The sequence below is a fragment of the Podarcis cretensis genome, assembly GCF_951804945.1.
Source record: "Podarcis cretensis genome assembly, chromosome: 1".
Lineage (NCBI taxonomy): Eukaryota > Metazoa > Chordata > Lepidosauria > Squamata > Lacertidae > Podarcis > Podarcis cretensis.
In genome coordinates, this window is record NC_137170.1 from 133,622,322 (window position 1) to 133,644,688 (window position 22,367).

The window sequence follows — 22,367 nt, forward strand, 5'->3', positions numbered from 1 at the left end:
TTGTTACGGTTTGTTAAAAATGTGTTTGTATTGTGCTCTTCGGTCAATCTATATTTCAATGATAGCTCAAGGTCTCTAAACTGGATGAAGACAACTTAATAACAATTGAGGAACAGAATTGGGATCCAATAGGTCACTGCTGGTACGTGAAGCACAGTATATTTGACTCCCATGAGATTTTATGTTTTCAGAAATACACTTTAAACGTTGGGAAAGTAATGCTTCCTAAGCAAAACTGTAGAAGTACAGTCAGATTGTTCATAGTTTTAACCATAGTATCTGAAATAATGAGATGTGACCTGGGTTTGAATTAGGTATTAATTAATTTAATTTTGTTGATGGAAACTGTAAATTATAATAATGAATTTATCAGTTCCCTAAAGATGGTTTGCAACCATGACTGGGAGACATAAACAGTAGTCTCCAATAATGAGTGAATGGCTTTTTAACAAGCACAGAGATTGCTAAAATAGTCAAATTGACACCAAACATAGTCATTTGCCAATACCTAATAAATACCACAGGGACGCAGGTGGCACTGTGGGTTAAAGCCTCAGCGCCTAGGGCTTGCCGATTGAAAGGTCGGCGGTTCAAATCCCTGCGGCGGGGTGCGCTCCCGCTGCTCGGTCCCAGCGCCTGCCAACCTAGCAGTTCGAAAGCACCTCCGGGTGCAAGTAGATAAATAGGGACCGCTTACCAGCGGGAAGGTAAACGGCGTTTCCGTGTGCGGCTCTGGCTCGCAGATGCAGCTTTGTCACGCTGGCCACGTGACCCGGAAGTGTCTCCGGACAGCGCTGGCCCCTGGCCTCTTGAGTGAGATGGGCGCACAACCCCAGAGTCTGTCAAGACTGGCCCGTACGGGCAGGGGTACCTTTACCTTTACCTTTAATAAATACCACAGAGGAAAAATCTGGTTTTATTGAACTGTGGACATAGAAACTTTGAAAGGAACTTAATAATGTAAACTAAATTTGCAGCTTCTGTATAGAGCTCAAATTATATTGTTATACACACCCACCCACCGTATTTTTCTGTCTATAAGACGCCTCCATGTATAAGAAGACGCCCCCTATTTTTGGGGACTCAGGTTTAAGAAAATGGGGGGAGATATATCCGTGTATAAGATGCCCCCTAATTTTTGACATTTTTTTGGGGGGGGAGCCTAGTCTTATACACGGAAAAATACGGTATATTTGTTAAAATAAATACACAAAATTTCACAAAAATGCAATCTCCAGCATCTCAAGGTAGGGATGGGGGGGAACCCATCTCAGAAGCCGTTGTGAGCTTCTGTGAGTCATAGTAGATCAGCACTCCCCAACCTGGTGCCCCCCAGGTGTTTTAGGTAGGTGCAACAAGTCTCTCACTTCATTTAGGACAGCTTATGCACTCCCTGTGAATAGAAATTATCTGGTCCACAGCTCAGGCGTTATGCTATGCTGCCATACCCACAAGCTCCAGCTTGGTAGTGGAAGGATGTCTACAGGCTGTTTTCTCACGCTTCATAGTTCCTTCCCCCAAATCTTCCTCATGGGCCCCATTGGCAGAGCTATCAATAAGAGTTAACACAGAGCCTGCCATTAGCATTGCATAATTCTGTGCCTCACCCCAGGCTTAGTGGAATAAACGAAATAAATCACACCAACTCAGTCCAAATTTGCTAGGGCTGAACAATCGGCCCTGAGCTTCTCTCAGTTACCGTATTTTTCGCTCCGTAAGATGCACTTTTTCCCTCCTAAAAAGTAAGGGGAAATGTGTGTGCGTCTTATGGAGCGAATGCAGGCGGGAGGCTATGCTCAGCACTCCCTTTAAAAAGCCGCGTGGTGTGTGTGTGTGTGTGGCTCTTGGGGGCTTTTCCGGGGCTGCAAGCGCCACACACACACACGCTCCACGCGGCTCGTGAAAGGGAGCGCTGAGCAGAGCCTGGGATGCATACAGGCTCTGCTCAGCGCTCCCTTTAAAGAATGCACTAGGTGAGTCTTATGGTCAGGTGCGTCTTATGGAGCGAAAAATACGGTGATAGGCCAGAAGATTTGAATTCTGCTTGAGATCTGTGCCAAAAAAAAAAAAAAAAAGACAAATTGCAGGCTTAAAACAGGCATTCTTCTTCTCTCTCACACAGAGAAAGGAAGACCCTTTCTGAGATTATGCCTGTTGTGGCGCATGCATGCATCAGCTGAAACATGGCACGGCACCTGTTGTCCTCTGCTTGTTGCTGGACCATGACTGCATGGCCACTCTTAAAAACCTGTATTTCTCTGAACTCTGCAGTGCAGTTTTCTAGCCAAGCAATGGATACATAAAAGCATACAACAGGGTAAAGTGTTCATTAAAATGCTTGTATTAGTGGGGGGGGGGTGTCATTAACACGCATCATAGTAGGGAAAACTGCTTGCAAAAATGTGTATATTAGCCAAAAGTGCCATACAAAAATATGTTCGGTGGGGAAACATTTGTTCGAAGATGCTGACCAATTTTAATGAAGATCTTTTTATTAATGCAAATGTGGAGAGCTGAATTTGAGGGTGGGGAAATAGAAAACCCAGAGATGCAAAATTGACACCTTTGCCCACCAATAGTTATTATTAATTATTAATAGCTAATATAAACAAACAAATTTTTACATCACCCTTCATCTGTAGACCTCAAGGCAGTTCACAACATTAAAAAATAGCTTATAATCTGAATACAGTCACAGGACTGATTTACCTAGGAGTCTGTGGTCCGAAGAATATATAAAATAATAATAATAATTTATTTATATATATATGTGTAAAGGTAAAGGGACCCCTGACCATTAGGTCCAGTCGTGACCAACTCTGGGGTTGCAGTGCTCATCTCACTTTATTGGCCGAGGGAGCCGGTGTACAGCTTCCGGGTCACGTGGCCAGCATGACTAAGCCGCTTCTGGTGAACCAGAGCAGCACACGGAAACGCCGTTTACCTTCCCGCCAGAGTGATACTTATTTATCTACTTGAACTTTGACGTGCTTTTGAACTACTAGGTTGGCAGGAGCAGGGACCGAGCAATGGGAGCTCACTCCATTGCAGGGATTCGAACCGTCGACCTTCTGATCGGCAAGCCCTAGGCTCTGTGGTTTAACCCACAGCGCCACCCATGTCCCATATATATATATATATATATATATATATATATATATATATATATATATATATAAAATCTAGCAGACTAGCAGCAGTGCTGGAAACTGCAGCAGCACCACCACTGATAGTGGGAGCTCCTTGCAGTCCATTTCCAGCAAAACTGCCCACTTTATTGCCCAGCCTCTGATGGAACCTGGTCCCACCTTGCTGCTGCATCTGCAGAGAGCAACGAGGCATTTGCCGTGTCACCAAAGATGCTCTAGCCCAGGCGTCAGCAACCTTTTTCAGCCATGGGCCAGTCCACCATCCGTCAGACCATGTGGTGGGCCGGACTATATTTTGAAGGGAAAAAAATGAACGAATTCCTATGCCCCACAAATAACCCAGAGATGCATTTTAAATAAAAGCACACATTCTACTCATGTAAAAACACGCTGATTCCTTGATCATCCGCGGGCCGGATTGAGAAAGTGATTGGGCCACATCCGGCCCCCGGGCCTTAGGTTGCCTAGGTAAAGGAACCCCTGACCATTAGGTCCAGTCATGGCTGACTCTGGGGTTGCAGCGCTCATCTCGCTTTACTGGCCGAGGGAGCCGGCGTTCAGCTTCTGGGTCATGTGGCCAACATGACTAAGCTGCGAACCAGAGCAGCACATGGAAACGCCGTTTACCTTCCCGCCAGAGTGGTACCTATTTATGTACTTGCTTTTTTGGTGTGCTTTCGAACTGCTAGGTTGGCAGGAGCAGGCACCGAACAATGGGAGCTCACCCCGTTGCAGGGATTCGAACCGCCGACCTTCTGATCGGCACGTCCTAGGTTCTGTGGTTTAACCCACAGTGCCACTCGCGTCCCTAGGTTGCCTACCCCTGTTCTAGTCATTTGCCCATTTGTTTCTGGTCCTATACAAAACAGCCACCAGGTGGAGATGGAAGGCAAATGACGAAGAGGACAAGCAGCTGGCAGCGCTGAGGCTGGATTGGTGTGTGTGTGTGTGTGTGTGTGTGTGTGTGTGTGTGTGTGAGAGAGAGAGAGAGAGAGAGAGAGAGAGAGAGAGAGAGAGAGAGAGAGAAGGGTTATTTACACTTGCCATTGGGTGTGGAAGGATGATTAGAAACACTTCCCTCCACACAACACCCGTTCCCCAATCAAATTATCCTCCCATCAAATTAGGAAATGGCTGCCGATGCTTTGAAATAAAGGTGGGAGGGCATCAAAGGAGGATTACAAGAACCAGCCATGGCTCTCTCCCACCTCATGGGTAGCTGGGCTCTCTCCACCTTGCAAAGGCCCAAGAAAGGGCTTGTCTACACCTTGGCTTGACCTGTCCAAGGAAACATGATTTTACCACTGAATTGGACCAGACAGCAATCATGTTTCCCACCGATCACTGTTTGTTCCAATTCACCAACAAACAGCGCGTTTCACTGGGGAAAGCAAAAATCGCTTGGACCCACGCCTAGGAAAGCCCAGGACAAGAAGCAAACCTCTTGGACCTGTGTTTTCTAGGTGTGGGACAAGCAAAGTGTGTGCGAGCCCCAAGTTGAGCCCAGCACAGACACGCTGACATGAATTGATCCCAATTATTTCACATAGTGAAATATATTCAGTGAAACGGGAGGCGTACGCTTCCCAGTCTCCAGATGCTGGGTTGAATGGCGAGAAGCTGCTGTCGGTTGCCATTCTGAGTTCCTTGTGTCCCGGAGCTGAAGCCTGGATACATGGTGCGAGGCAGCGGTGCGGCAGGTGGCGGTGCTGCGGTGCTGTGTGTGGCAGTCAGCTCAGCGGGATCCCACCTTCGTCGCCAGTGAAATATACTCAGAGTCGCAAAGTGATTTCATGCTCTTTATTCAGCTCATGGTGGTGAGGAGGAATGAATGAAAGTCCCCTCAAAGTATCTGCTTTATATACATTATTTACACAATGGGCTGCACATGATTGGCTAATTCCGGAATTCTACTGTAAGCCAATCAGGTTGTGGATTCACTTCAATCTGGAGCATGATTGGGTGGTTCCTGCCAACCAATCATACTGCTGCATTGTTCTAGGACCAATCAGACTGCCGCATTCTGAATCCTATTGTTCTAGGACCAATCAGACTGCTGCCTTTTGGATCCTATTGTTCTAGGACTGATCAGACTGCTGCAGTTTGGATCCTATTCGTCTCAGTACATAACACATAGCCATTCATTTTAATGGGTCATCTCTGAGTAATGACTCCTTCAGAGGTCGGAAGCAGCCTAAGGGTGTGCCAGTGTGTTAGGTTGTGTGAGCGGGTGGCACACCAGGGGTTAATAGCTGTTGCAGTTGAAAATAACTGGAGAGCGGACGCTCTCAATAACTGTTTAGTAACCAGTCTTCTGAGAAAAAGGAAATGGGGACTCAGCAAAAGAGAGAGAGAAAGCTGTGCAGCTGAGGGAGACCACAAAGAATGGAGGACACAGATTGAGGTCACTGAAGGAGAACATGGGAAGAGAAACTTGCTCTCTTTCCATACTCTGTGAAAGGACTGACCTAACACATGGAGTCCATTTCCTGTGGAGCTTTGCTTCAGCTGTTAAAGTGCTCTCCAGCCCTTTGGGGATTTCCAGTTGGTTAGGGGAAAGTGTCCAAGCTGGCTGCACTGTAATGAGAAACAGAAAACATGCTGCAATCTCGCATCTGGAGGCTGTGGGAGCCCGTCATGAACAGTGATTTCCACTCCGGTGTTGCCACACCACCACGTTCTGAATTGGAGAAGAATTGCCCTCAAGCTAGGGGGCAGGCCACTGACGCTGAGTGTGCAGGAAAGCAGGGCTGGCGAGGACTTCTGGACATGCCAACATGCCAAGGCGCAGTTTATTTGAAGCAGTCCTGTCCTCTGTGCCCCTCACGCCCGCTAAGCAGAGGTGTTTTAAAAGCTAGGAATGGCCGGGGTGGAAGCAGAGACCTCGGCCTGTGAAGCGAAAGAAGTGCCATGAAACTGTCAGATCCTCTTCACTCAGCCATATCCTGTTTTGAGAGACCAAACAGCAGCAAAAGGAACAAAAACTGCATGGGAAGAGGATTTGATGCGCAACATTCATTGTGTGTGGGAGGTGCTGAAAAAGAAAACAAAAAAGCTTTCACATAATTAATTGTGTGTTATGTGTGAGGGAGGAATGCAGAAATTCCCAAACATGGGAACACAAAAATCTTTCCAATGGTAGTGGAGGAAAAGGAAGGAAATGTGTCCACTCTTAATCACTGCCTGAGCTGTGTGGGTAGTGAGTTTCCTGACCTCTATTCCTGCCTGGGCTCTCCAAGAATTGCAGGAAATTAGGCTTCTGCTGTGGAAAGGGAGAGACAGAGAGAAAAACCCCAACCTCTTCCGTAACACGGAGTGTAGAAGTTGTCAACATCTCCACCCAGGAGAAGCAACACTTAGTTTTGCTGAGAAAATGACAAGTGAGATTATTTCGATCCTCACCGTCAAGATTTCTACGCCCCCTGCTGAAAATTCAATTATCTCCAGTTGTTTTAAGAACAGGAATAAAAGAAAAATGCATACCCACTTCATGATAAGGCAAAGTGAACGTAATAGTGGTGGGCGGTAAGGAGAAGAAGAGATAAGAATGGTCGCATCCTAGGAGTTCTTGAACTAAACTGTCGTTTTCTTTCCAGTTAGACAACCTGTTAAATGGGGCGGGGGAGAATGCTTGGGTTTTGCACAGACTGCTAAAAGGTGTGGTTTTGTTCTCCCCATCACCTGGTGACCTCAACCACCCCTATTGCAATCTCAGTCTCCCTTTTCCAGGCTCATCCCAACTTTTAAAAGTGCAGTGGAAAACCCAGCAAAAATACTTCCACATGACTTACCCCAAAGAATTGTGGGAACTGTAGATCTCTTTCTCCATACCTGTTATATTGCAATTGACCTTTTTTGAGGTTTAAATCGGTGTTAGCCAAACTAACAGAATGAGTGATCTTTTCCCTCTAATCAGCTGCCCTGGGGCCACCATTTTTTTCTGAACCAACGACCTGTTTTCTCCTTGTGGCTGCTGCCTATTTTTAGGGTGCACATTAGCAGCTTACAAGGGAGAGAGGTCATTTCTCACAGAACCGCCCCCTCCCCGGCCGCTGTGTTTTAAATCGTTTTTAAAAATGTTTCTGTATGCACCACAGAGGGAATGGGAATATCTTCACCCTGTGGGCTTGTTTCCTCACATCAAATTCCTGTTCAGTGTCATCTGCAGTGCTGTTTTTCAAGAAAAAGTGGTGCCCGAACTCACCATGAATGCTTCCCTTGTTCTAAGCGCCACACCTCATAGTCGCCTTTGACTGGACTTAACTGTCCAGGGATCCTTTCCTCTTGTTTTTACCTTACCTTATGATGGCAATGGCGGCCACCTGAGAGGTGTTGGAACTGAGTTCAGACTGTGAAAAAGCCTTGGTCACCTGTGCATGTGATGTCAGATGTCAAGGAAATAAACTACTATCTGACTTTTAGAAGACATCTGAAGGCAGCCCTGTTTAGGGAAGTTTTTAATGTCTGATGTTTTAATTGAATTTTTAATATTCTGTTGGGAGCTGCCCAGAGTGGCTGGGGAGGCCCGGCCAGATGGGTGGGGTATAAGTAATAAATGATGATGATGATATCTGAAACGTACACACCTCTGCTTAACTGCAGCTTAAGTTTTCAGATCAGATGAAAGCTAGTTTGAGGTGGAAAGCATCAAAGAGAAGTATTGCTAAAAGAAACCCCGACAGGATAGATATGCAATGTGGCTTACACCTGCTTCAAACATCAGCGGTGGGACCTAGCTAGTAAAGGTAAAGGGACCCCTGACCATTAGGTCCAGTCGCGGACGACTCTGGGGTTGCGGCGCTCATCTCGCTTTATTGGCCAAGGGAGCCGGCATACAGCTTCCGGGTCGTGTGCCCAGCATGACTAAGCCGCTTCTGGCAAACCAGAGCAGCACACGAAAACGTCGTTTACCTTCCCGCCAGAGTGGTACCTATTTATCTACTTGCACTTTGACGTGCTTTCGAACTGCTAGGTTGGCAGGAGCAGGGACCGAGCAACAGGAGCTCACCCTGTCACGGGGATTCGAATCATGACCTTCTGATCAGCAAGTCCTAGGCTCTGTGGAGCCACAGCGCCACCCGCGTCCCGGGACCTAGCCAGAAGCTGTGTAAATAAAGCTTATATTATGGGACATGTACATAAGTGGCAGTTAGGGCCATGGTCACCCTGGAAACTAGCAGTCTGTACCCAAAGCAAGTGCTCTACCACTGAGCTAAAGCTTTTACCCTAAGAATAAAGAGGCTAGGTGTGGTCTCTTGCCTGGTAGCTGCTATCATGCCACCATTTTGCTCCCTGAGGCAGAGCAGCAAATAGATTCATAATATCAAAGCCTGGTCATGCTATTGTGTCTGTTGAGGCAGAATATCTCACAAACCTTCCCTCTCCTTTGCAGTGAAAAAATGCAGCCATAAATAAATAAATATGTAAGTAAGATAATCTGCTGCACTGAAAATTTGCTTTCTGATGCATTGTAGAGACCATCACAAAAAGGGCTGGCTCTACTATTAGGAAAGGAGGAGGAAGTCAGTGCTTTTAATCTTCCAGAAGCTTCCACAACAGTTGCAACTGCCCACCTTTAGAAACAGTGCAACTTTTTCTTGTTGTTGTTGTTTAGTCGTGTCCGACTCTTCGTGACCCCATGGACCAGAGCACGCCAGGCACTCCTGTCTTCCACTGCCTCCCGCAGTTTGGTCAGACTCATGTTCGTAGCTTCGAGGACACAGTCCAACCATCTCGTCCTCTGTCGTCCCCTTCTCCTTGTGCCCTCCATCTTTCCCAACATCAGGGTCTTTTCCAGGGAGTCTTCTCTTCTCATGAGGTGGCCAGAGTACTGGAGCCTCAGCTTCATGATCTGTCCTTCCAGTGAGCACTCAGGGCTGATTTCCTTAAGAATGGAGAGGTTTGATCTTGCATTCCATGGGACTCTCAAGAGTCTCCTCCAGCACCATAATTCAAAAGCATCAATTCTTCGGTGATCAGCCTTCTTTATGGTCCAGCTCTCACTTCCATACATCACTACTGGGAAAACCATAGCTTTAACTATACAGACCTTTTTCTTGTACTAAGGAATAAAAGGGTGTCAGGGATCCGGCCCTCTAATAAAACCCTTAAGGAGTTTTATTTAAAAATGAGTAAGGAGGGCTGCCTCTGAAATTCTGAATCAGCCTCCGAAGCAAATGTGAGGAGGGTCACTGTTCAGGCAAAACATCTGACAATTTTTGTGGTAAGACGAAAGGGTTTGGATAAGGTGACTGAAAAATTGTTAGGGCAGGTATTGTACATTCCTAGATTGGCATGGTATTTTAATTAAGAGTGAAATCTGAAGCAAAGTGGGGTGTTCTTCCTCAAACAAGCCACCCAAAAATTCTTGGGGAAGCAAAGTGGGACTACTGAGCTGCCCAAGGACGGCTGAATTAGGGACGGCCAAATTCATATACTCCTGGGTCCATGCCACATGTTCCTTCACGAGTTCGTTTCCAACTCATTTCTGTATTAATCTGAGTTGGGTGGCTTTTAATGAAAACTCCACACGAAACCCTGCATGTAAATACTATGTGTGGACAGGACCTCACACTATAGAGAATTTCTGGATTGGCCACCATGCATGTAGAAAGTTTCCATTCAGTTGGGCTTCACACTAGCAGAAAGTTCATAGCAGGGGGCCTGGCTTCCATTGGTCAGCTCTTTGCATCCCAAGCATCTCCCGTTCCCCATACAGTGGTACCTCAGGCTAAGTACTTAATTTGTTTCGGAGGCCCGTTCTTAACCTGAAATGGTTCTTAACCTGAAGCGCCACTTTAGCTAATGGCCGCCACACCGCCGGAGCACAATTTCTGTTCTTATCCTGAAGCAAAGTTCTTAACCTGAAGCACTATTTCTGGGTTAGCGGAGTCTGTAACCTGAAGTGTATGTAACCTGAAGCGTATGTAACCCGAGATACCACTGTACTCCCATGAGAGCTTCAGCTGAGATTTGGGGGCTCACCTGTACTAATAGGCATTTGGGGCTCGGCGAGCTGCCATTAAATGGTAATGAAATGGTGAAATTCAATTTAATCCTGTGTATAAGAGTTTCTGCTAGTTCAAACCTACCGCCAAGATGCTACCTAGAAAACTGTACAGCAGCATCACTCTAGTGTGACGTGGCCCCCACATCCTATATTTCTATTTCCATCTGTTTTCTTTATGTCCCCAAAGGAGATTTCCAGCACACCTTGAGCCATTTTCAGGCCAAACACATTCTACTTTTTATTACACATATTACATTCTTAAATAAAAATGCGTCACATAACTTTTTTTTTTTTTGCATAGATATCTTACAATATACCAATTTAAAAAAGAATTATGAAACAGACCAGTAACAAAAATAAATCTTCTTCATTAATAATCTTGGAACATTAACATACCACCATCATATAATACAAATAATATTTTTTTTTAAATCTTAAGACTTTTGTACAGCCAAAAAAATTGACAAAGTAATATATTCATATATATATATTTATATATAAAAAAGCTTAAAAAAAATAAAATGTCAACCGAAAAAAGGCAGAACCGAGGGCTACAGGATTGGGTACTTCCGCGATATACTAGAAATACCAGAGAAGGCCTGAGAGAACGAGACAGAAGGGTTCTCCAAATGCACTTGGCAAACGCATCTGGCGCAAGGGAAGCTGTGCTGTAGTGCAAAATGAAAGTCCTTCAAGTGTTGTTGGCTGTTATGTGGGCATTGCTTCTCTTCTTCTTTTCAAATGAATGACCAAGTTGGAACACACACGCAAAAAGGAAATTATATATAGATATAAGTATATACAAACGCACAGACGCACACCCCTTTATAACAAAACAGGGACTCCGGTGGGTTTATATGATCTGCTTAGGAGAGAAATGCTGGGGGAACACATACACACCTTCTGGTTTCTGGCTTGGTGCCTTCTAACATTATTCTTAAAATAAAAATATCCCTGGCCAGGAAATTGTTCCGGGAGATCATCTGATCCTATCAGGCTGCTGAAATCTCAAAAAGCCATGTTGCTCTAGCTTAGGAGGCAACAGATCATAAAGAACAGGCAAGTCAAATCCAATATTATGACTCACTTCTGTTGCATGGAAGGAAAGCTGTTGGGGGCACCTGTGTGTAGCAAAGGTAGTTAGATGCACAATTTTGGCCCCAATTCGAAATCAAAGCTAGGCAGCAGTAGGATAGACACCCATTGCTACATTCATGAAGCACCCTCTGCACTAAATCAATGCATGGAACACCCCCTCCCCACCCACAATTGCCTGTTACCTCTATGGCAGGACAGCTGGCTCGTGGGGAAGCTTTGGGGAATCTCAGAGATCGGGGCCTGCAAATGCAAAATGGATAGTATGCTGATCCTGAATTCGCTTGGTGTTTCACCAGCTTGGGCGATCTGGCGGTCAATGTATTTTAATTAAAAAACAAAATGAGTAGGCCAATCTTACATTTCTGAATCCAAAAATGTCACGTATAAGCATTTAAAAGAAAGAAAACACAACACTACCGCCTGCATTTGCAATAAGAACAGGTAATAAATACATTCTTGATATGTTCCTCCTTCCTTCCTATTTTTTTTTGGGGGGGGAGGGGAGGGATGAAATTGCTCTTCTTCCCTTAAAAAGAAAAAAAAAATAAAGAGAGAGAATGCCAGATTCTAAGTGGCAAAAGGTGTTTCATGCCAAATCTTGCCACTTCAAATGAAGACATTATATATATTGTATTAAAAAAAACATAAATACAACAAGAGGAGATAATAAGCTTAGGGCTACTTTATCACCATTCAGAAAAAATACGATATAAGGAACCTCACTGTGCCCACTATAGGTTGGGAGGGAAAACAGAGAGTTGTCTTTCAAGTCAAATTTTAACATGGGACCCACCAGAGACCAGCGGTCTTGCACACTGGCGCACTGAGAATTGAGAGGCAGAAGCAGCGAGAACGTTTGCCCCTTCTCCTGCCTTGCTGCTCCTTAATTGTGTGCCTCTCTCTACCTGTGTGATTCAGGCAGTGCTCTGAAATATTGATGGCCAACTGGAATGCCACGAGTCCTCGCCCCACCTGAGCCCTTCCTGTGTTTTTGCCTCCCATGCCTACTTGTGCTGGATTAGGAGACCAGGTGATGCCCAGCTCCCTCTCGCATTGAGAGCACTGCACAAAGGACCAAAGAAGTCCACCATTGCCAACGAAGCAAGAAAGCCCTCTCCTGAAAGAAAAAAATAAATCCCAACTTCTACAGGACAGCGAAGCAAAGGTGAAATGGGGCAAGTGCCGAAATCAAGTTCTCAAACTATTTACAAACTCTCCATTTCAATTTCTTCAGGATTTGTAATATGGAAAAAGGAAACCCCTCAAAAGCATGGTGAACTGTTGTGATGGCACATCCATCAGGCATGGTTCACAGGTGAAAAAGTCAGAGGTTGCAGCACCTAAGTGATGACCAAGGGGGGGGGGAGCAACCAGGTAGCCTCCGTGGTGGTGGTGGTGGCCGTAAAGTGATGGTGGCAGCACGGGGCTCAGATTCTGACTGGCCAGCAGTAGTGTTTGAGCCACTGATGCCATGGGTCCATGTTGGGTGCAGTCTGCCAATTAACAGTTGCATGGTTGGGACCTAGTATTCCTCTCCGCTATCTTGCAATCCCCGAGCCATTAAAGTCTCTTTCTTCCTTGCTCAACACTTGGGCTGGCTTTATGTATTTACTCAGAAGCACATCTTATTTATTTCAAGGAGGTCATACTTTCCAATGTGTGTGCTTTTTCAGACCACTAACTTTGTGAAGCCATTAGACAGGGGGCCAGTTTAGGGTTCTGACCTGCTGCAAAAGGGCGAGCATTGAAGATTTCACATTCTGAAGCAGAGATGTTAAGCGAGACCACAAATGACACTGGGGAAGTAAATCAACATTGTTCTTTTCCATACCCATATTTCCCACCCCCCCCCCCCACTCCCACCCACATTGAATTATTTAAAATACAGGCTTATATTAAATTTGTCACCAAGTCTTATAGATGATCTCTAAGAATTCTAGAGGCAATAGGATTTAACAACATTTCAGATGACAACATTCATGGATATTGGTACCCAATGATTACTGTGATGACAGATATGTGTGCAGATTATGTAGGATGCTACAAGAATAATTTCTTGGACAGTATAGATTTTTCAGCTAACACACTGTCTGAAAGTTCCGACAGCCACCTCAGCTGATAGTCTAAAACTGCCATACAATATTCAAATAACGAGCTACAAGGCTCTCAAATGCCCACTCAACTCCTGGGTGGAATAGAAAATATGTGAACACAGATACAGAGAACTACAAGATTGTCAGCAAGCAGTGCTCCAATATTTTCTAAATCATAGCTAACCATAAATCTTTGGAATAAAACTTAGATCTCTCCTCCCTCATCCTTAAATGCTCTCGTTCTTTGCCCTCACACAGATGGTTAGATTTTGGTCCTTTTCACATCCCACTGTTAAAGGGCTGGGCCTTCTATCTGCACTGATAGCCACAGCGTCTGAAAGAACTCCGATGCAAAGAGAGTATTATTTGAAAACTCAGTTAAGTTTGACGAAATCAAAGATGGAAAGAAAGCCAAGAAGGCCAAGTGCTAAGAATCCCTGTGTCTGTACTTACATTATACAATTTTAGATATTCTGTATATAAAAAAGAACTTTTAAAGTTTTTGCATCCTAAACATAAATTAGGAAATTACTGAACAGTCGGCAAGTCAAAAAAACAGTCAAAAGGGTGGGCAGTGAGCTAGTTTAGAGAGTGGAAGAGCAGCAACCAAGGGAAAATCAACATGCCCATTTCATTTCTCGGCACATCTTGCACGGGTGGTCCTGCATTATTAACTATACACAACCATTCCCAATGACTAACTCTCCACCTGCATGAGAGATAGTTTGAAAAGGCAGTCTTTGGAATCAGTGCCAGCTCCAACTAACTAGAAGTAGACATCATGTATATATAGAATAGGGTGTGTATGTGTGTGTGTGTGTAAAGTACAGGGAAATTAATCCACTTTTGAGTCACAACCATCAAATTATCTACAAGATTCAAAAGGTGAGCGTGATACCTCCATTGATCACTAAATGGTTCAACCATTGGTCAGTGTGGACCCATGTGTTTTCTATTTGTTATTTTTGCTTAAACTTGTCTTATGGTAGGAAGTCAGTGCTCACCAAAAAGCCAATCCCTTTCATTTAACCTTATCATGTCAGGAGAGTGGGGGAGTCACATCACCTTGAGAAATGGGAAAGGAGAACTTTAAGTAGGTTTCATCTTCAGAGCAAAAATGCTGCGTGGGGTTATTTTAACCGAATGAGGTTCTCACTTTTCCATTCACGATGATCATCGTATTTCTACAAATCTGCTCAACCCAAAATATATCTTTTTGCAGGTGCCAGACACACAAATCAGTAACCAGGCTTTTGACCAGGTCAAAGGGTCAAAAGCAGCCTGAGCTGCTAACCAATCATCATGGGTTGCAGCAAGCATGCTCCCCATGGTGCAGAAGGAAAATCTGAAGTCATGCCTGAGTGACAGAATCCAAGACAGATATCCAGGTGAGTAAATGAGTTCTGATGAACATGGAGAAAAAGGTTCAAAGCTTCCAGAGAAGCTGTTGTTCAAGTTTTCATTAGGCAATTAAATAGGAAGTCCGAACTATGGCAATGTGGTGAAGGCTCCAAAGATATACTGTGGTGCTGCTCAGGGACATTGCTGGCCAACCACTGTGAAGTAACATCAGTAGTTTTCACAGTCCCCTAGTGCACATGATGTGCAATAACAAAATTTAAGGAACGAAAAGCAAAGCCAAAACTAAAGAAAATATCCTTGACGAAGTCTATACCATCTCAAGCGAAAAAAGTAGGCGTGTCCCAGGTGTCACTGCACAGTCTACTGCCAATTAAGGCCATTGGTATTGACTTGAAGAGATCTTGACAGCTCAGTTCTATAAAGAAGAACCATAATCAGAGCAGGTCAGAGTGTCTGTGAGGAGCCTGGATGCATCGTACATAAGGGAGTCTCGAAAACAAAAACAGAAAGGAACCAAGACATTAACGTTTTGGCTACCAAACTGGGATTTGGTTTTTCTAGGTCATTAGTTTCCCCTCCAAAATCCATTTAAAAAGAAAAGTTAGTGCTACAAATATGCAACTCCAAAAGTCATGTTCCCCATCCCCTATCATCCAAGTTGCATCGAGAAGCAAGTTACATTTTCTTCTCTTACTGCGGCAGGGAATCCTCTCCCATTTGCTTTCATTTCCATTGGCAATAAACGGGGAACAAAAATCCTACGGTCCTGAAGTGCTGTAAGCACCATCTGTGTCTTGCTGACATCTTCTCGCACCCCTTTCCTCCTCCTCCTCCTCCTCAGGTGTCATCTGCCTTCCAGTTGGGCAAGGTGTAGAGAAGACACATATGTAATTAAGTATAGCTGGGTGCATGACGGCATTTAGTGCATGGTTTGCGTACAGGTGATCAAGTTCTCTTCCTCTGAAAGGCAGCAAGAGACAGGCAGCTCCCCCCAGGATGCTCAGGTCTGTCTGCATCTGGGCCATGCTGAGAGATCTATTATTTAGATGTGCCTCTTCATATGGAGGGCAAGGTGATCAGATCTTGAAAAACACCTGCAGAAATAAATACAAAAATATATATATCAGGGTTGGGCAATAGAAAACATTTCTGATTTTGTATACCAGATCATCGTCAAACGGGATGGAAAACTCTCTGCTTACAGCTGCTCCATAAAAAGGCAGAATTTGCAAAGTACCTGGTACATGTTGAACACTCTAGAAATAATGTATGACTGTGAATCTTCCATGCATGCTTGAGCTCAGGCTTTGCAAATAAAACACCAATTATGGGTTTTGATGTGGGTGTCTTTCTGCAACTCACAAATATACACAGTTATGAGAAAAGGAATATAAGGGTTATTTCATTATATGGGATGTAACAAGCTGTATTTGTCCTAAATACGCCAACTCCTTTGGCCTCAAAGTGGAGATGACCGCTGCACCCCATAGTTGAATTACCCATCCAGGGGTCCTTTACCTTTTCACCTTTATATATGTTTTTAATGTTTTGTATATTTATAATAATTAAAACATAGAGCACCAGAGATGCAACCTTTTTATTAGGCCAATATGCTTTCATTTATTAGTCCAATATGCTTTCATTTTCCAAGAACAGGAAGTGCATCAGCTTCGTTGGCGGGAAGCAACAAAGCTGCGTTATAACTCAAGTGCTAGAATAACTCGCTGTAGCTAGAATTTTCTATTAGCAGCAGCGTATCAAATAAGGCTAGGAGAAGCAATGCACCACCACCCAGTCTGTAAAATCCCGACAAAGCAACACAGTCTAGCTATTAGCCATGCCACAACCAGTGGCGTAGCGTGGGTTGTCAGTACCCGGGGCAAGGCAAGTAATTTGCACCCCCTAACCCGTGGATTTGCGCCCCTAAACCCGTGGATTTGCGCCCCCTAACCCTAACACCCAGATGTTGCGCCTGGTGCGGCCGGCCCCCCCTGCACCCCCCACGCTAAGCCACTGGCCACAACAAACAGCAGTTTTGAATAGGTGCCTAATAGTGGGTACAAACCACTCATTTTAGAGCTAAACTTTACTCCTAAGAAATAACATATTTGATTTTTCAATAGAGGCTGGTCATATTTATATCGGGTGGGGGAGACCTTTGGCGCTCCCGACGATTCTGAACTACAACTCCCATCAGCCCTAGCCAAAGGCAGGAGATTATGGGAGTTGTAGTTCAGCAATATCTGGAGGGTCCAGAGCTTCCCTGCACCTGATTCATATGAAGAAAAGAGTTTGGACTTGATATCCCACCTTTCACTCCCCTTAAGGAGCCTCAAAGTGGCTAACAATCTCCTTTTTCCCTTCCTCCCCCACAACAAACACTCTGTGAGGCGAGTGGGGCTGAGAGACTTCAGAGAAGTGTGACTGGCCCAAGGTCACCCAGCAGCTGCATGTGGAGGAGCGGAGACGCGAACCCGGTTCCCCAGATTACGAGACTACCGCTCTTAACCACTACACCACACTGGCTCTCTTTTAAGGGGAAAATCCTGCTGTGTTTATGAATTTACACTCATTCAACCGTTTTCATACCGTATTTCAGGAAACTAAAAAAGGCAGATCCACACCTTTATTTCCAACAAGGCGCCATTTCCCAGTAAAAACTTCCCTGTAGGAAGTAGGTCTTTGGAACAGTCCAAATCCATTACAGTCCCCTGCAAACCAGTGTGATTTCAACAAGAATGCCAGGCTTGCTAAACCCCTGCAGCCCTGCATCTGATCCTTGATTAGTAAGGAACAACTGAAAATTAGACTGCAGTCCACGCAGCATCTACCTCAAAGGTTGGCTTGCAGTTCAACTGCTTGACCCGGAACACACTGGCTGAGCACAAGCCCTGTGCCACAATCCATGCAGCTTCTGTGTTCCTTCCAATACAGCAGCTGACCTACTGAGCACTTCAACAGAAATACCTAGCAAAAGCTAGTAGCCAGCTTATTGAAAGGACACCCAAGGGATTCTCTTTCAGTCCCCTCTGGGGTCCACCTCTGCTCCCTTTCCTCTCAACCTTGCTGCCAAAACACACACACACACACACACACACACACACACCATTTGCAGTACATATGCTGATACTGCTAATCAGCATGACACTTTGCCAGCTTACATCAATATGCCTCACCTGAGATGCAAGACGCAGCTGGAACAACGAATTGCGGGGGGGGGGAGCTGTGTGGGATTCTCTTTCTTACATTAGGAATAGGCAGTGCTATGAAGAATCACAGCACACAAATTGTGTGCTTGTGTGTATTACATACTCAAAGGTTAAAATTCTGGGGAAATAACATGCGCCGGGCAAGAAAACTCCAGAAGCAGAGCATTCAGGCGATGTGATGGACACAGTGTCTTGCCTCTGTACTGGGTTGTTGTTGTTTTAACACATTTTATTGATTTTCCAAAGATAATAAAAAACACAAAGAAACAAAAACATACATTCACAAAAATATTTCTTAAAAAAATAAAACAAAATACACTTGTGGGATTCCTAGAATCCCTTGACTTCCATCTAAACCCTTACCTGGTTCTACTGTTTATCAACTTACTACATGTCCGTTGTTATATTTATATCATATTTAAATCACCCACTATTCATTCACGATAAAATTACAAGTGATCTTAAAACCCTACTAATGTATTAAGCCGTGTACAGTCATACCTCGGAATGAATACGCTTCAGCTTAAATACTTTCGGGTTGCGCTCTGCGGCGACCCGGAAGTAACGGAGCACGTTACTTCTGGGTTTTGCTGCTCGCGCATGCGCAGACGCTCAAAATGATGTCACTCGCATGTGCGGAAGCGGCGAAACGTGACCCACGCAGACACGCAGTCACGTCTTCTGTTCGCTTCAGGATGTGAATGGGGCTCCGGAACGGCTCCCGTTCGCATCCAGAGGTACCACTGTACATTACTTCTGTATATATCTAATAAACATCTTCCATTCTTACTTAAATTCAGTGTCATCTCTTCCTCTCAGTTTCATTGTCAATTTTGCCATTTCAGCATATTCCATCAATTTAACTGTAATGGATTGGATGAGAACCAACAAACTGAATCTCAATCCTGCAACAACAGCAGCAAGAATACTCATCGCGAAGTATTGGAAGACACAAGATCTACCCACCCTGGAAGAATGGCAGATGAAGGTGATGGAGTACATGGAACTGGCGGAAATGACTGGCAGAATCCGAGACCAGGGAGAAGAGTTGGTAGAAGAAGATTGGAAGAAATTTAAAGTCTATTTACAGAAACATTGTAAAATTAAGGGAGGTTGGAATGAAGTGAAGTGGTTTTAGTAATAATGTTCTTAAGAGATATGTAAAAGCGGATTGTTAACATGTAAAAAATGTGAAATTATAATATGTTACGATAAAGTATTAAGATAAATGCAAAAAGGGTAAGGATTTGCTGAAACAACTATTGAACTAGAATACAAAAGAGGGAGGTGTGAGGAGGTCAGGGAAATAAGTAAATGAAAGATAAGACACGGAAAGATTGAAATGTTTTTAATTGTTTTGTTTTTTTTACTTTTTCTGTACTTTGTATTTTTTGTTTTCTTTTTCCTTTCTTCCTTTTTGCAATTCTCTTGAAACTTTAATAAATATCATTAAAAAAAAACAAAACCCAAACTGAATCTCAATCCAGATTAAGACGGAGGCACTTTTTAGTGGGCAGTTCCCTAGACCAGATGGCTGGGAGGTTGCCTCCTCTTGCTGGGTTACACTCCCTCTGAAGGAGCAGGTATCCTTTGCTGTTGGCTTGAGGCTCAGCTAGCCTTAGTGGTGCAAAGAACCTTCCTTCAGCTTTGACTGATGACCCAGCTGCACCCCTATCTGGACCGGAATAGCCTAACTTCTGTCGTCTATGCTCTGGCAATCTCTAGGTTAGATTACTGCAATGTGTTATTACAGTCATACCTGTTGAATCCTGACAAGACAGAAGTACTGTTTTTGGGGGACAGGAGGCGGACAGGTGTGGAGGATTCCCTGGTCCTGAATGGGGTAACTGTGCCCCTGAAGGACCAGGTGCGCAGCCTGGGAGTCATTTTGGACTCACAGCTGTCCATGCAGGCGCAGGTCAATTCTGTGTCTAGGGCAGCTGTCTACCAGCTCTATCTGGTACACTGGCTGAGACCCTATCTGCCTGCAGACTGTCTCGCCAGAGTGGTGCATGCTCTAGTTATCTCCTGCTTGGACTACTGCAATGCGCTCTACGTGGGGCTACCTTTGAAGGTGACTCAGAAACTACAACTAATCCAGAATGCGGCAGCTAGACTGGTGACTGGAAACGGCTGCCGAGACCATATAACACCGGTCTTGAAAGACCTACATTGGCTCCCAGTACGTTTCCGAGCACAATTCAAAGTGTTGGTACTGACCTTTAAAACCCTAAACGGCCTCGGTCCAGTATACCTGAAGGAGCGTCTCCTCCCCCATCGTTCTGCCCGGACACCGAGGTCCAGTGCCGAGGGCCTTCTGGCAGTTCCCTCACTGCGAGAAGCAAAGCTACAGGGAACCAGGCAGAGGGCCTTTTCGGTAGTGGCGCCCGCCCTGTGGAACGCCCTTCCAGCAGATGTCAAAGCGATAAACAACTACCTGACATTCAGAAGACATCTTAAAGCAGCCCTGTTCAGGGAAGTTTTTAATGTGTGATATTTTAGTGTATTTTTGGTCTCTGTGGAAGCTGCCCAGAGTGGCTGGGGAAACCCAGCCAAATGGGCGGGGTACAAATAAATTATTATTATTATTATTATTATTATTATTATTATTATTATTACCTCGGGTTACAGATGCTTCCGGTTGTGTTTTTTCGGGTTGTGGACCGCCGAAACCCGGAAGTACTGGAACGGGTTACTTCCAGGTTTTGGCGGTCGCGCCGAAGCGCCGAATCGCAACCCGTGCATGCACAGACGCGCCACTGTGGGTTGCGGACGCTGCGGGTTGCGAACGTGCATCCCGCACGGATCATGTTCGCAATCCGAGCGTCCACTGTACATGGGGCTGCCCCTAAAGACAGTTCAGAAACTTCAGCTGGTGCAGAATTCGACAGCCAGTCTGTTCGTCAGGGCAATATGTGTTGAACATATAATGCCATCCTGTCTCGACTGCACTGGCTTCCAAGTAGCTTCTGTGCCCAATTCAAATTGCTGGTTTTGACCTATAAAGCCTTAAATGGCTCAGGATTGAAATACCTCAAGGACCGCCTCTTTCCATATGAACTGACCCGGACCCTGCAATCATCTTCTCAGGCTCTTCTTTGTGTGCCTCCTCTGTGAGAGTTCTGGAGGGTGGCAACATGAGAGCAGGGCCTTCTCTGCGGTGGCTCCCCATTTGTGGAATGCTTTCCCCAGGGAAGTTTACCAGATGCCTTTATTGCATTTCTTTAGGCCCCAGTTTTCTCTTCAACCTGGCCTTTGGCTGAATAACATTCTATAGACTCTGAAATGTGGTTGTGGGTGAGGGGTTATTGGTTTGCCTTTGTTTTATTATATATTTTGTGCCCTCATTTTATATTTTTATGTTGTGAAATGCCTGTGATCTTCAGATTAAGGGCAGTACACTTTTTTTTAAAAGTCAAAAAGCCCTCTGACAACATGAGGGCACCTATCTGGTACATACATGCAATGCATAACAAGTCAGAGTTTTCAACATGTCCAGAATCTGATCTCTTTAACAAACCACATAGCAAGGAAGCTCAGGACGCCTGGTGTGATTGGTATAGGACGGCAACCACATTCTGGAGAGAATGATGACGCACATTCATCTTCACATGGTCATATGTCATTGTTAGCGGAAATTCATTATTTTCATTTTATATTTGTATACCTTGCCACTTCTTCCAAGGAACTCAAGCCAGTGAGGTTTTTTGTAGCCTACAGAAACCCTGCATTGGTGGACTATGCTGCCAATCTGCCTTTCTCAAGATCACCAAAACCTATTCAGGTATTTGAACAGGCAAACAAACAAAGAAAATGACCCTTTTTGGTCTTCACAGTTAACCATTCTTTTGTTTGAAAACATCCTCACCTCTCTGGGTGCCGCAGGATGAGTAGGTTCTACCCCCAAAGGCAAGGTAGTTTAAACAAAAAGTCTGAAAGCCCACATAGAGCCCCCAAGTGCCATTTAAGTTTCCAGTGTCACATGTCAATTAAACTTCTGCTGATCAAAACAGGGTGGAGAGGAAGAGGTTAAAACAAGAGCCATCACAAATCACCTTGCGGATATAAAGAAAAACAGGACGTTTATCAGCTAGGTTGTCGGTTCATGAAAGCATCCTTATTCAGCTAATCAGAGACTTATTTTCTCTCACAAATGAGAGCTTAAAAGAGATTATTGCTGCATACTCCTGGGAATAGGGAAGGAAGAAGAGTAATGAAAGCAAATGTTACAATCACAAGCTGGGACAATTAAATAAAAAGAACTACCGTATTTTTCGCTCTATAACACGCACCTGACCATAACACACACATCGTTTTTAGAGGAGGAAAACAAGGGAAAAAACATTCTGAATGAAACAGTGGATGTATCATTTTTGTGCTTCATGCTGTGGCCACAGACATGTGATCTGATGGTGAATTTGGGGTGACCCAATGCAAAAATCCTGAG

At 44.6% G+C, this 22,367-nt stretch overlaps 1 protein-coding gene and 1 long non-coding RNA gene across 2 annotated transcripts in view; both read right to left on the reverse strand.

Moving 5' to 3' along the window:
- Positions 1-892: 892 nt before the first annotated feature.
- LOC307220652 lies at positions 893-6,668 on the reverse strand. The gene is made up of 3 exons (XR_013841020.1): positions 6,633-6,668; positions 5,618-5,726; positions 893-1,549 (listed from the first exon to the last, which is right to left on the reverse strand). It is a non-coding gene; the product is annotated as an uncharacterized lncRNA (long non-coding RNA).
- A 3,700-nt stretch (positions 6,669-10,368) lies between these two features.
- The window catches only part of KLF7 (KLF transcription factor 7), a 95,053-nt gene continuing 83,054 nt past the window's right edge, over positions 10,369-22,367 (reverse strand). Inside the window, exon 5 of the mRNA XM_079982411.1 lies at positions 10,369-15,805. Coding sequence (XP_079838537.1) covers positions 15,754-15,805 — 52 coding nt within the window. The 3' untranslated portion in view covers positions 10,369-15,753. The remainder of the gene's footprint in view (positions 15,806-22,367) is intronic.